Consider the following 15,498-nt stretch of genomic DNA (forward strand, 5'->3'; position numbering starts at 1 on the left):
AGTTAGACTCACAGGTCTATAATTTCCCGCACTCCCTTTAGACCCTTTCTTGAAGAGCGGTGTAATGTTAACCAGTTTCCAGTCCTCTGGCAATGTCCCCGAGTTATAAGACGCATTGAAAATATTTACAATTACATCTGCTAATTCCTCTGCACATTCAACTAAAATTTTTGGATAAATATTATCTGGTCCCAGAGCCTTAGTCTCTTTAATTTTTTTCAAATGAAGTAAAACGTCATCCCTGGAAAATACAAAGTCCTCAAGCTGTACTATAGCTTGTGTCTTGTTGATGTCAACTGTTGAGATACAGTTATCGTTAAAAACACTCGAAAAAAGTTATTAAGAACATTAGCAATATCACTATTGTCCTGAATTAAAATTCCGTGCTCATCAACGAGTGGCCCAATATGACTATTTCGAACTCTCCCCGAATTAGCGTATGCAAAAAACCTCTTGGGATTCCTGTTTATGTTATCTGCCAGTCTTTGCTCCAACTCTCTTTTCTGAATCCGTACCAAATACTTAAATTTAAGCCTTGCCTTACAATATTGGAGCCTATCTGCACTGTGACCAGTTTTTTTAAATCTATGAAAAGCGGCTTGCTTGTAATTTAGAGCGTCTTTAGTTTCCCTTGGAGAACCACATCGGCCAAATTTTAGTGTTGACACCCTTTCTCCTAAAAGGAACATGGTCCCCAACCGTTTTTGCTAGATTTTCCTTAAACTCACATCACTATTGTCCAATCCGGAAGAAAAAACTGCTTTCAAACTCTGCCCAAGTGCCACAAAATCAGTATTTCTGAAATTGGGCACAAACCTAAAATTCTCTACTATGTGCATATCAAATTTAATCCCAAACCTAATACTGTTGTGGTCACTATCTCCAATGTGTTCCCCTACACATAACCCCTGAACAGAACCTTCTATGTCGCAGAAAACTAGATCCAAAATCACGTCCAGTCGAGTACCCTGAGTCACAATTTGATCTAAGAAGCAATCACCAATTACTTTCAAAAATTCCTCTTCTCTGTTATTACTATGGCAAAAATTATTCCAATCAATTCCTGGAAAATTAAAATCTCCCATTATGTTGACTGACCCCTTGCTTGAAATGTCACTAATAATACTAAACATCTGTTCATCTTGACCATGGCTTAAGTTGGGTGGCCTATAAATGTTATAAATGTTCCCTAAACGTAGTTTTTTGCCCTTATTGCTCATCAACTCCAGCCAAATCATATCAATCTCATTAAGTTTATCATTAATTACCAATTCATTGCAAGTTAAAGTGTCTTTGACGTAAAATAAAACCCCATCACCTCTTTTACCTGCTGTATCTTGCCTAAACAAATTATACCCAGCAATAGATAATAAATCATCATCATTTTTGGTAGTCCATGTCTCGGTAACTCCAATAATATCCAACCTCTCGTCTATTATTATGCTTTTCAATTCTTCCATCTTGTTCCTAATACTACGAGCATTTGTATAAAAACCTTAAGTAAGCCCATCTTACTTTCATTTAATGCTGCGCGATTATTTGAATCCCAACTGTTAAAATCTTTTCTCTTATTAGCCAACCTATTTCCGTTTCTACTAAAACCCCAATAGTTAGTACCCTTTCGAATTCTGCTCCTTAAACCATGCTCCCCATTCCAACTTAGTTTTTTGATTCTGAATCCTTTAAAACCAAACCACTAACCATTTTGACCCCTGTAGAGCTCAGATGCAGGCCATTCCTAACAATCCAATCGCGTTTACATTTACTCCACACATCAATAAACCTGATACTACGCTTAACGCAAATTTCCTTGAGTACCAGGTTCATACACCTAGCCCGTTGGTTTAACCAACTCCTATGCACTCCATATCTGGGAAGCAAACCAATCATTTGGACATTTGCCGAACAGTTGGTTGCTTTGTCCAACAGGGAATCCCATTCCTTTGTAAACTCATCGTTGTTACTATGGCCTACATCGTTAGTTCCCACCCACAAAGTAACTACATCCTCTTTATTAAATACCCCCTTCTTTTCAGCAACCCTATTTACATCTCTCACCCGAGCCCCTGACAAACAACATCTAGCCAGCTTACGTCTAACTCTGCCTATTGAGTTTCCCACCTCACGCACCATTGAATCTCCCCAAATTATACCCTTTGTTTCCCAGTCTGTTGCCTCAGCAATAACTTTCCCCTTTACCTCTGGAATATTCCCACTATCTAACATACAGCTAATGCCCACCTCCTTTTTACTAACTTCCCCTTTTCCTCTGGCGTGTTTACCCCATCTGCAATCCTACAGCCTAATGCTAACTCACCCTCCAAAGTAAGCACCCTAATTCTGATTTCTGAGAGTTCAACACACTTAGTGCAAAAGAAATCCTTCTCAAACTCATCCTTCCCCTTAAACAAGCAGAACATCTGACATAAATCACAAGGAATCCACTTGTCCCCTTTACCACTTTTAACCTCCTTCATTATGCATATAACCCCCATTCTAGCTCAAAATGATACACTTAAAAAGTCAATACAAAAATGCAAAATTGAAGAAATTATTAGAATTAGCTAATTATTAGAATTAGAAAGCACAATTTTAATTATGGTTTTTATATGCGCTTCTCCGGGGGGGGGGGGGGGGGCACAAACTTAAAATTTTGGGAAGGGAAAACTTTAAATTTGTCAATTGAAACTTTGAAATTTACTGACTGATAAAATACCAGCATGCATGCATATGTACATCTAATGACAGATATTTAACATTATTAAAAAAGAAAAAAATATTACATTTTTCAATGCTGTAATTTGACATAGGACAAAATTTGCCAAAGAAGGAATTTTTCGGGAGGTCACTGTGACCTCTATCGACCTCACATTGGGGGGTCTACAATTCTCTGATAAAAATCTCATAATGCCCAATTTATGTCAATTGTTTCCCAAAACTAAAAGTTTTATAAAACCATTAAAGCACTGTTAATTAAAACCATGTTCAAATAATGTACTGCACTTACCTTCTTGCATCGAGGTATGAAATTTAAAGCTGTACTTTTTCAAAATTCGAAGCATGGTGTTGAATGGGGACCACGTATCTTGTGCAAAATAAATGTCTTTATTTCCTGGCAAAACTTTAACTAGACCAGAGCAAGAGCCATAGCCGAAAACTTTTTGAGCACTTTTATTCAAAACAACCTCCAAGTCCTCCAAATCTCCCATTATATTCAAAAACCTGTAAAGAAATTTGCAATTAATGTGAATGCAATTAATTAAAGAAATATAAAGCAGTGAATAATAATGGTGAAATTTCTCAGTGTTTTAATAGTACTTTAAAGGCAAAAAAAAAAAATAGAAAGTCAAAAATAGCATTACTCTATGTAGCAAATTTATGCCTCAATACCCTATATATAAATATATATATACGCTACTGGGTTAATTTTCAAAAAAAAAAAAAAAAAAATAGGAGTAGAATTAGCAAAATGCAATAAAACTTTAAAAATGGATATTTATAAATTGACAAACTTGGCAACTAAAAATACATACTTTGCCAACAAGAATCTTTCAAAAGCCATGTTACACTAAATGTTTCTATAAATCCTGAGAAATAATTTTCATGGCACCTAAAACTTTTTCCTAGCTTTTATGACTTTAAAATGTTTGCTGGTGTCTGATACTATATGATATTTATTCTATAATATACTAGAAAATCGCCTATCAAGGTATGACGGGTAAAAATTGCTTCTATATCTGAACGAAGCAATTGCCTTGTTTGGCGATATTTTGACAGTTGAAATTTTAACCCTAACTCCAGTAGTTAGCGTTCATTGTTGACCACTTTTTCGTTTCTTCATTCTCCTAAAATGAGTTCCACCAGTAAAACAGTTAATTTACCGGATCCAGTTCAGTCTTGTCAAAATATAGCATTTCCTTGCATGTTTGAAGTCACATGACCAAAAATTATCAAATTATCATGCTATGGCGCGAGTTTTATTGTTGGCGTCGCCACAGAGTGTTACACGATCAGTGAATTGAATATTATATACAGTAGACCCTTGTTTTACGCGGATTTATTTTGCGCGGTTTAAGATTTGACACCTTTATTTTATTTTACGCGGATGAGTTTCGGTTTTACGCGGAAGCGGCAATGCAAACAGATAAAATTTTCCCTTCTTTCAAATTCCAAACCCCTAAAGATTGCAGATTACACATACTAAACTGCATTTTGGCGTGCAAATAATCGAGCTTGAACCACTGGATACATTTTATGCAATTTGTTCCAGAGCTCCTTCCAGAAGTAAAGTTATTAAACTCACACAGTTCAGAACTCACTGGAAGAAGAGCTTTCAGGAGTGACAAAGGGAGGACAAAACCGACGAGGATACCCACATCGGTGACACACAACCAAAAACATTCACATTGAAAATTTTGAGTCATTCCTAGACAATAGAACGGATCTTTCTGATTTGTTAGTGAAGGAAGATTCCATCATGGAAACGACACAAGTGATCATGGATGCGTTCATGCTCTGCAAAGAACTACAGAGAAAAATTCTTAATGACTGCCAAAGGACTATCATAGCCAGCTCCTCTTTATAAACAGAACACAAAATTAATTTGTTTTCTTTAAGTATGTTGCGCACAGAAATCGATATAAGTACACATTAAACTTATTATGCAATTAGTCATCACTAGAATGAAGTATTTTTTTTTGTCTACGGAACCTAACCCCTTTTTTAACATTAATATTAGGTCTTAATTTACGGGGCTTTGATGTACGCTGCATTTCCGAGGAACGAAACCCCCCCCCCCCCGCATAAAACGAGGATCTAATGCAATGAGGATGTACGTAAAACATGTAGCTGAAACAAACTTACATAAGTCCCATTACGTTAACATCAGTTGAAGGTTTGCTTGTCTGATTTCTTATTCCATCTTCCAAGCCATGCAGCTGCTCTAGTGTAAGAGCAATCTAAAACAATATGATTGAGAAGAAGATATTAACAAAATCACATCAAGAAAATTCTGAATCATAATTGAAAACAAAAAAAAATTAATATTTTACATCATGCCCTTTAAAACAATTGCAATTAAGTCAAAGCAAAATGAACAATAACTTAAAATGTAGCAGGAAGCAGATCTAGTTTTTCTTACTTTTAAATATTTTCTAAGACAATCTGTCGATTAGAAAGAACCAGGGTTGGCAAGATTTTGGACACTATGGTAAAAATCCTGGTTTTTACCGTCCTGTCCAAAACTAGATTTTTAAAAAAATTGTATTCTGTGAAAAAACATCAAAATCAGAATAAAATGTATCAATGTAATGTTTTATATTGAACATTTATTCAATGAGAACATTCAACTTATTTATGCAGCTGATTTTAATCCAGTTGCACAGAAGTTGAATTCTTGATTAAAATTTTGATTTGTATGCATGAGTTCATTTATTTATTTTTTTATAAGAGTAACTAACTTTCCCTATGTTTATGCATGTATGCAAATGAAAGCAGGGTTGGCAAGGTTTTTACCATCCTGTTCATAACCCTTGAGTCTGAAAGTGTCTAAAACTATTTTTTGAGAAACTATATTCTGTGAGAAAATATCAAAAGCAGAACAAAATGTGTCAAAATTATTTTTTGACTGTTTAATATATTTACTCAATGTGAACATTCAAGTATAAATATATATGTAACTTATTTATACAGCTGGTTTTAATCTAGCAACGTAGAAATTAAATTCTTCATTAAAAATTTTAATTTATATGCAGTAGATTTTTTTCCCCATAAACCTTGTGTGCAAAAGAAAGTGTTCAAAATATAGTGCAATAATTGACTTAAATGCAATAAATTACAAGTCTTTGTAGTTACAAAATGTATTACCAAATGTGTTACACATTTTTTAGATTTCACCCAAGTTTGCCCAATTCCGCTTTTTTTTAAAACTTTGACAACACAGCTCGGCAAAAAAAAAAATCAAACTGCTTCTGACATAATTCTTGCTGATTCTTATGTAAAATGACCTCCTGAATCCAAATATGACTGCAGTTTTTCCTCTATACGTCCCGCTTTTAGGAAATGAAGCCCCACAATTTTTTTCAGTTTGACAGTTTCATAGTCATTATTTTTATTTGGATTGAAAGCGAGCATTTTATTAGTCATTAACACTCTTTTGAAGGGCTAGAGAGGAGCAAAGCTTAAAAGCATGAACATATGGAGCAAGTTGGGAGACTCATGGGGGGGGGGATTCCTCCCTTAAATATTTAAAAGAATCAACAGAGTTTATCTTTTCTTCCTAGTGGCTTATTTTACTATGTTTTCGGGAACTGATGTGATATACCCCACCCTTGGCGACTTTTTCCTGTTGGCGCCAAGAAAGCGTCGCCAAGAAAACGATGTATGACGACATATGTCATACATCGTTCTTGGCGATGCTTTTTTAGCGCCAACAGGAAAAAATCAGCTAAAAAAACATGATCAAAGCACTTCAGAACACAATATATATAAAAACAACATAAAAGCACAACAAAAAACATCACGAATATATGCTTCAAAAATGTACAGGGCCGGGGTTTTTTGTAAACATATTAAAATACAATGAAATAAATTATTGTATTAATTACAATTCGAAATTAATGCATTAATTTTTTTCATCATTTCTCCGGGATATGAGACCTCTGGCTCGCCAGTTATCCCTCCGACTGTTAATATACATTACAGTCGGAGTATGGTCACAATTATGTATATTTATGTATATTATGCATATTCATGTGTATGTACACCCAAGGGTGGCTCCTTCCGTTCAGTGTACAATAATGACACAGTTTTAAGTGTGAAATATGCACCATTATTGTGCAGATTTATTAATAAAATTCAGCATTTTTAAGAGTACAACCGAAAGAACTTTCAATTGTTAACATAAAATTCAGTACCTAAAGGAGGCACGTTAATGTCTAAATAATTCGTGGCATCGATAAGAATTAACTTTTAGAACAAAATAACCGTACTATTTCTGTAAAATTAATTTACATACAGTAAAAATAAAGTTAAAAACTACAAGAACCCCTCAAGGATTTGTAAAAACAAAGAATTTTGGAAGTGAGAGGTTTTTTTTTAATTCTAAAATAAAGAACTTACCTTTTTATATGGTATAAATATTCACACTCAGTCTAAAACAATACATCATATGACAATGGCACGTTACAGATACACACCACGTTGGAGTTAACTTTTAATTAACCTTCAAGTTTGAAGAAACTGGCATTTTCTAATGTTTTTACTTCAAAACACAACTACTGAATTTAAACTAACACAAAATAAGCATTCCTGTAAGGTATATTGCACGAAACAACACCACGTATCTCTCCTGCGTGAAACCCAAACAACCCAAGTAAACAAGTTTGAACAGATCTGTAAGATTGCCTTCGGGTTGCTAAATACAGGTTAGTTTGGCCAGGGATGCCATGCATAAAAAATTATCGCCTCATTGGCGAGAAAAATACTTTAATTTTGTGCAAAAAAATTGAATGTCGCCAAATGGGGGGGGGGGGGGGGGTATATCACATCTGTACCATGTTTTCGCTTATTTTTGGCTCACTCCTATGAGCCATATGTCCGAAACAATGTTCACGTTGTAAAAAAAAAACGTTCATCGTATTTTGCATAGCAAAAACCATGTTCACTTATATGTAAAAACATTCGTTTTCAAAGCCCTAGTGGATGGGTGGGGGAGCAATTGACTCCCTCCCCCCTGGGGGGGTCAGAGAGGGTCACAAGACGTGGCGGGGCTGGGGGCGGCTTTTACAGTTTTCAACCGCCACTCCCTTGAATATACTATAAATCCGCTCCTGACAGAGGTGACAAGATAAAGGTGAATCTCTAATTTTTTTGGGGGAGGAAGGTTATTACTTAGGACAGGGATGCCCAAAGGGGGTATCAAAGAATTCTAGCATGCCCTAAGTAGAGACAAGAGGTGACATAAAGTGTTCACAGCATTAAATCTTTTTTTTATCAATGAAATAAAAAACTATAATTAGTTATTCATAAACATAGTTCCTGATTACAGATATTTCATTACTATGAAAAAGTAACAAAAGAGAGTGGCACCCTTCTCTATATAAGGTGCTTAATAAGGCCTTATACAGTGGAACTCTTAATACATACTTTAATTTTTTCTATAAAATCATGCAAATGTAAGGACACCTATGACAGTCTGTATGTATGTATTAGATTTCGAAAATCCGGCCCAGTCCAGCCCCCTAGAACAATGGCGTACCCTCTCTTAAGTTGTGGAACCCCCCCCCCCCCCAAAAAAAAGGAAAAAAATGTTTTTCCTTATCCCCTGTAAAATTTCAATAGTCCAATCTGCGCCACTGAATGAATGAGAGGCATCCATAAATATTAAGGCCAGCCACCTTTCTACATAATTAGTCACAAAAAAAATCACAATTTGAATGAAATGATGAGTTTAAATTATTACTTGATGCCAATAGATATCATGTTGCCTTCTATTTTCAATATTACTATTGATGAAATCTAAATTTTCCTGCAGGAAGTCTTTCAGACGTTCGCAATAATCCAGTTCAGCATCGCAATAATCTGCAGCAATATTACTCCAATGCTTGGTCAGTAAACTGGACGTCAAATATCCTTCAACTACACCAGCAGCATACGATTGAAGACTGTCCGCATACTTTCCATTGCTATTAACTTCAAGAAATGACCATCTGTGCAGAAATAAATGATAATTAATTGAAAAAAAAAAATACTATGATACAGCATTTATATTTTACAATGTTAAGGGTGCTCTTCACTGAGAGTCTGAAAGATTCGGATCTAATGTTAACCTACGGGGAAAGTTGGAGCTTGGTTTACAAATTCCTGTGAAGTTTTTGGATCACTTTTTTTTTCTGAGTATTTTTCAAGACCATGTCTGTTTCTTTTAGTTTTTACTTTTTTGATGAGTCCATTCTCCAATTTTTTAAAATTCGAGAAAAAATGAATTTCTTCGAAAACAAGGTACTGTTGGACATTTCGCTCTGTAAAACATCTGCAACTCGTGCTATCAAAATTTTAAGAACGCCCTGACACGCAAAATATTTTCAGCTCTCTTTTGAGATCTTGCTTGAAATAATGCGACCATTTTTTAAACAAATATCGGGTTCTAACTATTGAAAAAAATTTCAAAATACGTTCACTTTTTGCATTCGCTCCGCCTCCTATAGTAAACTCCCCTTTTTTGAGGGGTGAGCGCTAATGGGGTGTAAGATTAATTACCCTCTCATTAGTTCCCCTCAATGACCTTCGCTGGACGTCCTTTCTTCTTTCCTCTTTTCCTAAGGCTTTCTTGAAGAATCAAGTGCTTTTGAAAGTGAATCCATGTAGATGCGTGCTATTAGCTGTTAAATTAGCAACATCTGCTTTTTTTCAAATTTGTGGTTTGAAAAGAAATAGATTTGAAAGGGATATTTCTGAGTCAAATTGTTTATTAACAATATAATGAACATTGTTACAATGCTGTCGAATGCGAAAAGTTGACATTTTTCCCTTCCAGCAGAAAAATATTTTTATATGTAGATTAAATCGTATTCCAGATACTAGGTATTTTGCATCGTTTTACACGTGTTTTATGTTACTACAAATGTACACACATAAAGTGCTTTCCACAGCTCAACAAACGTTTTTGAAAATTATTTGTGTCTTTAAGAGCCAGACTCGTCAAATTTCTTTAGAAGGTAGATACACATTGAACATGTAATTCATAATATACAGTAAAATTCATCGAATTTCAAAATCGGGACTAGAAATTTATTTGGTTGAAACAAGTATGTCGTTGCATTAATATACGTTGTAATAGGATTTTACTGTATTTCTCTTTAGAAAACTTCCTAAGGAGGAAAACGATGCATAATTTGACCCCAAATAGAATCGTGAAACGTTTCTTATGGGGTCGCAATATTACTCCTTATTTTAAGACATGTACGATATTATACAGTCTTTAAAACATTACGTGAGAAACAAAATAGCATAATTTTTATTTTCCAGCGCACTGTGGTTAATTTTATTTTTATTAAAGACTATTTCCTAGCTTACATTTTGTGTCATAATTCCTGCGTTTTACCTCAAGTTTTTATTTATTGCCAGAAACAATGAAAAAAAAATTAAGTTAAAATACTTATTTTTAATTAGCTGTTTTGGAAATAGCTTAAATATATTGATATTGTGATTAACTGCAGGTCTTGAGTGTTTTAATCAAGAAATCATGTACTTGTGTTATTCCATACTTTTCAGAGCGAATCAAGCTTGTACAAGTAGTCTTTACAATTAAAAAACATGTTTTATATTTTTTTAAGTACGTTGCTTAAATATTATTTCTCCAACAGCGCTATCATTTTTGGAAAACAACTAAAATTCAGGACAATATTTATTCTTCTAGAAAAAAATAAGTTTTTTTTTTTTTTTTTTGAGCAATTGCGAATGCTTATTATCCTTACTTGACCAAAGCTGATGTTGCTCTGATTTTTCATGTTGTTGTGATGACAAGAATAACGCTAGGTCGTTGTTTTAATATTTACTAAGAAGTCAAATTTTCGTCGCCATGGTTACTAATCGTTTGTGTTCATTCAAGGTTTAACTTAAGTAGATTTTACTTTTAAAAGGGGGGAGGGGGGGGGGTAAAATTACATTTCAGAAAAAAAAACATCAATGTGGATGAAATTAAAAAGCAAAATTTCATCCAAATACAAAATTTCCAGATTACTAATACCGACATTTAAGATTGATAAGAAAACAAAAATACAGAAGGCTTTCTGATGTCTTCAGAAAGTTTTCACAATAGCAATAGTTTTTTTTTTTATTTATTTATTTATCTTTATAAGAATTTGAAAGCTGTATTTTTGGAGAATAAAAATACTTTTCAGTTGCGGAAAACATTCCGTACACAACATACTTATTAAATACAAAGAAAATCATGAAAAATATATTAGTAATTTTATATGATTCGGTTAATGTAAAAAACACACCATGCTAGAATTACTAAGCATTGTATGCATTAGTTTTAATGACGTTTTCAGCCTTAAGATGTGAACAATATAGAATGGGGGTTACAAGTTTTCACTGCTTTCTATTTTCATTCTCAGAAGCTAGATCAGTATTTTAATACAATGTAGAAAAAATTAATTACTGGCATTAATGTTTTCAGGTCACATAAGCACCCCCCCCCCCTCCTCCCTTAAAAAAAACATCATTAAAGATCGTCTTAAATTTCGTTTTTATGAATTTAATTTCGAAAAATTTCGGGAAGGGAGTTTGCAAAAAGTCCTTCTTTGACCATAAAAAAAAGTTGTCTAAAATTGCATTTTTGGAACTTTGATTTCAAAAACCTGCATGTCCCAGAACGTTACTAAAGATGGCCTACAATCATCTTTATAACACTTTGAAAATTTTCCCTCCCCCCTAACATCACACTAAGACTGCGTTTTTAGACTATTTCGAAAAATTCCGGGGAAAGCTTCCGAACTCCCCGTTTCCAAATACTACCAGAGATCATTTAAAACTGCATTTTGAAAATTTTATTTGAGAAAATTAAAAGGCATAGCCCCCAAACAGAGTGCTTGGAAAAATAGGGAGTATTTCTGAGTAAATAGTATGCTTACAATAAAGATCATATTAATTAAATATAGAAATGGTTCCCTCTCCTAAACAAGAAGCTAAATCCTTTCTCTCGTTGTGTTTACATATTACTAGGAGTCAATAGAATAGAAAATGTGGGATTTCAAAAAAGATTTTTGTTCAGTACAAATGAAAAAATTACTAATAATCATTTGATTAGAACATTCATTTTATTCTGCGACTGAAGACACGATACGATAATTTTTTGGGCACAGAAGTGCGTAACATAGAACTTTAAAAAAAAAAAATGTCAATTTTTTTTTTTTTTTAAATGTGAAATACCCTTACTGCATCTCTAAAGTTACACCCAGTGTTGACATATTTCTGCCAAGGCGCTTAAAACCACCTGTTACAACTAGCTTGGCAAAAGAGGCAGAAACTCAGGAAATAACATAAAAGTAACTAATACACAATTGATAATGCACAGGGCAAGCAAAAAAATATTAAACAAAGTACAATTTATTTACAATACTATCTCATCATTCAAAACCAAGACCATTCTCTCAGGAACGGCACCACTCCATAGCCTGAGCTATGGCAGAATTGCAAGCAAAAATTGAATATTTTGTTAGCATTATAACATTACTTAGTTTTCAGATTAAATGTTAACAACCAATTTGTTAGAAAGTGCAGTAGAATGCTTTGAAAATAAATAAATAAATTGTAAAATTTATTCAAAAGTTTTGCAGTTATAGATAATTCGATGAGTTGCCAACAAGTTTTATCATAGACTTTATAAAGTAAAAAATTCTCGTCTGCCATTGAAGCACAAACTGTAACAAAAACCCAGACTCAGTTTAATAAACAATATATAGTAATCTCTTTCCATAAAACTTTTCTTTTTGAAACAAAATAATAAACATCAATTATTTTACACAATAATAACCATCAATTATTTTGCACAACTTTTGCATTTAAATTATTCCCTTATCAGAATGAAATAAAACATACCCATTAACAAATATTTCATCTTTGAAGCTTGCATAAGCGACAGCTTTGTCAACAATGGTGTCATGAATGGTAAACCTTCCGGATTTTTCATCATAGGTGACACTTGCGTTTTTGACATTACTGCAGGACGCAACAGTAAACAAAACGCTTATCAGAACATAGATAAGCCTCATGGTTGCCTAGGAAAACAAGTATTTGTTAGTTAAGCAATTAATATTTCGTTGTTTGACAATTTTTTTTTTTTTTTTTTTTAAAGAGCAATTAATTACTCTTCATCAATTCCTTTTTATTTTTAAGTTAGTACTTCATAGCACTACACTACATATTTCAAATCAAAACACACACACACACAAAAAAAAATAAATGAACCTTTCACATAACACAGCAAATAAAACTGCAGTAGAGCATCATGGTTGCCTAGGAAAACAAGTATTTGTAGTTAAGCAATTAATATTTGGTTGTTTGACAATTTTTTTTTTTTTTTTTTAAAGAGCAATTAATTACTCTTCATCAATTCCTTTTTATTTTTAAGTTAGTACTTCATAGCACTACACTACATATTTCAAATCAAAACACACACACACACAAAAAAAAATAAATGAACCTTTCACATAACACAGCAAATAAAACTGCAGTAGAGCATCATGGTTGCCTAGGAAAACAAGTATTTGTAGTTAAGCAATTAATATTTGGTTGTTTGACAATTTTTTTTTTTTTTTTTTAAAGAGCAATTAATTACTCTTCATCAATTCCTTTTTATTTTTAAGTTAGTACTTCATAGCACTACACTACATATTTCAAATCAAAACACACACACACACAAAAAAAAATAAATGAACCTTTCACATAACACAGCAAATAAAACTGCAGTAGAGCATCATGGTTGCCTAGGAAAACAAGTATTTGTAGTTAAGCAATTAATATTTGGTTGTTTGACAATTTTTTTTTTTTTTTTTTTAAAGAGCAATTAATTACTCTTCATCAATTCCTTTTTATTTTTAAGTTAGTACTTCATAGCACTACACTACATATTTCAAATCAAAACACACACACACACAAAAAAAAATAAATGAACCTTTCACATAACACAGCAAATAAAACTGCAGTAGAGCATCATGGTTGCCTAGGAAAACAAGTATTTGTAGTTAAGCAATTAATATTTGGTTGTTTGACAATTTTTTTTTTTTTTTTTTAAAGAGCAATTAATTACTCTTCATCAATTCCTTTTTATTTTTAAGTTAGTACTTCATAGCACTACACTACATATTTCAAATCAAAACACACACACACACAAAAAAAAATAAATGAACCTTTCACATAACACAGCAAATAAAACTGCAGTAGAGCATCATGGTTGCCTAGGAAAACAAGTATTTGTAGTTAACCAATTAATTTTTGGTTGTTTGACATTTTTTTTTTAAGAGCAGTTAATTACTCTTCATCAATTCTTTTTTGTTCAAATTAGTAGTTCATAGCACTGCACTACATATTTCAAATCAAAACACACACACAAAAAAAAAAGAATGAATCTTTCACATAACACAGCAAATAAAACTACAGTAGCGCGTCAAAAATCCCAACTAGATAATTCGGATATTTAAACTGTTCGGATTTTCGGAAATAAAAAAGAAAATCCCGTTCAGAAAATAGTACGCCGTTTTATCAAATAAAGTTGCTATACAATATGTACGTAAATAACATACAATTCAGAACATAACGCAACAATATTACACCTCTTGACAAAATTTAAGTAAAATAAACTTCAATTGCTTACTGAACAAAAGGAAAATTTACTTAGGCTTGACTGCTTCTGAACTTTTGCTGTTTCACTGCAATAAATATATTTTTAATAATACTAGCAATATATTCAATACACGCAAAAATTGACATTTTTAAACAAAACTAGCGGAGTTTTATCTTCTAAAACCAGAAAACTTGAGTTTGAATGCAAAGAATTTTGTGCTTCTGAAGTTACCGAAATGAGTCGGTAAAAAAATTCAAGTAATTGTAGCAAAAAAAAAATCATATAATACTTTTGGTAATGATAAATTCCAATCGAAAATATTTACTTCAAAGAAAGTTGAACCTCCTTCCTAGAATGACATAAGCAGAACAGCTGCAGCCGCTTTTGCTTTTCCACGCTTATCAACAAATGCACGTGAATTCTTGATTTCATTTCAATTCAGTTCTGGAAATCCAAATTTGGTTGCGTTCGACGAGCTCGACCGAGAGCGACCGGCTAGTTAATCATGTAACAGCTAATGATCACGTGCTCCAATCAACCAATCAACTGCTTAGAATGGTAACCGTCGTGGTAACCATAGACTAATAATAGGAGTAGACCGAGCTATGGCAACCCTTTTGCTGCTCATAAACCAAACCATGTGACTGGTGGATATCCTAGCAACAGCGGGCGTCGATCGTAGCAGACGATCAACGCCAACGTGAAATAAAATAAATAGAATGGATGGAACACGGAAGAATGATCTTTTATGGAGTCCGATTTGTAAATTTGTTATTCTAAGTTGTAATTATTTTGTTAATAGAGTGAGTTTTTCGTTTAGATAGCATTGTGCATTTTCTTTAGTCAATTTCAATAACTCTCTAAGCAATAAAAGATGCAAGCGACCAAGAAGAATCAGCAAACGGTAAGACTTTTACCTACAGTTTCAATTTAAGATACCGATTAGTACATTTTTGCACTAACGCAAAACGTTTACGCCATTTCGTTCACGCCAACGCTGACAGCTCCAAATGAAATAAAAGTTACCGAAAACTGATCAAACACTATTACTTATGTCAAAATAATGCATAACTAAAAGAAAAACAGTTCAATCTCTGCACCTGGAAGTTTTTTTTAATGAAAACACATTGTCGTAAAATACATGTCGAGTG

At 33.2% G+C, this 15,498-nt stretch overlaps 1 protein-coding gene across 1 annotated transcript in view; it reads right to left on the minus strand.

The window, feature by feature from the left end:
* Positions 1-14,761, minus strand: part of LOC129224390 (putative phospholipase B-like 2) — a 32,123-nt gene extending 17,362 nt beyond the window's left edge. The window contains exons 1-5 of the mRNA XM_054858837.1: positions 14,673-14,761; positions 12,604-12,782; positions 8,462-8,708; positions 4,864-4,958; positions 3,008-3,222 (exon numbers count right to left, since the gene is read on the minus strand). Coding sequence (XP_054714812.1) covers positions 3,008-3,222; positions 4,864-4,958; positions 8,462-8,708; positions 12,604-12,776 — 730 coding nt within the window. The 5' untranslated portion in view covers positions 12,777-12,782; positions 14,673-14,761. The remainder of the gene's footprint in view (positions 1-3,007; positions 3,223-4,863; positions 4,959-8,461; positions 8,709-12,603; positions 12,783-14,672) is intronic.
* Between the last annotated feature and the right edge of the window lie 737 nt (positions 14,762-15,498).

Source organism: Uloborus diversus, chromosome 6 (assembly GCF_026930045.1).
Source record: "Uloborus diversus isolate 005 chromosome 6, Udiv.v.3.1, whole genome shotgun sequence".
NCBI classification, from domain to species: Eukaryota; Metazoa; Arthropoda; class Arachnida; order Araneae; family Uloboridae; genus Uloborus; species Uloborus diversus.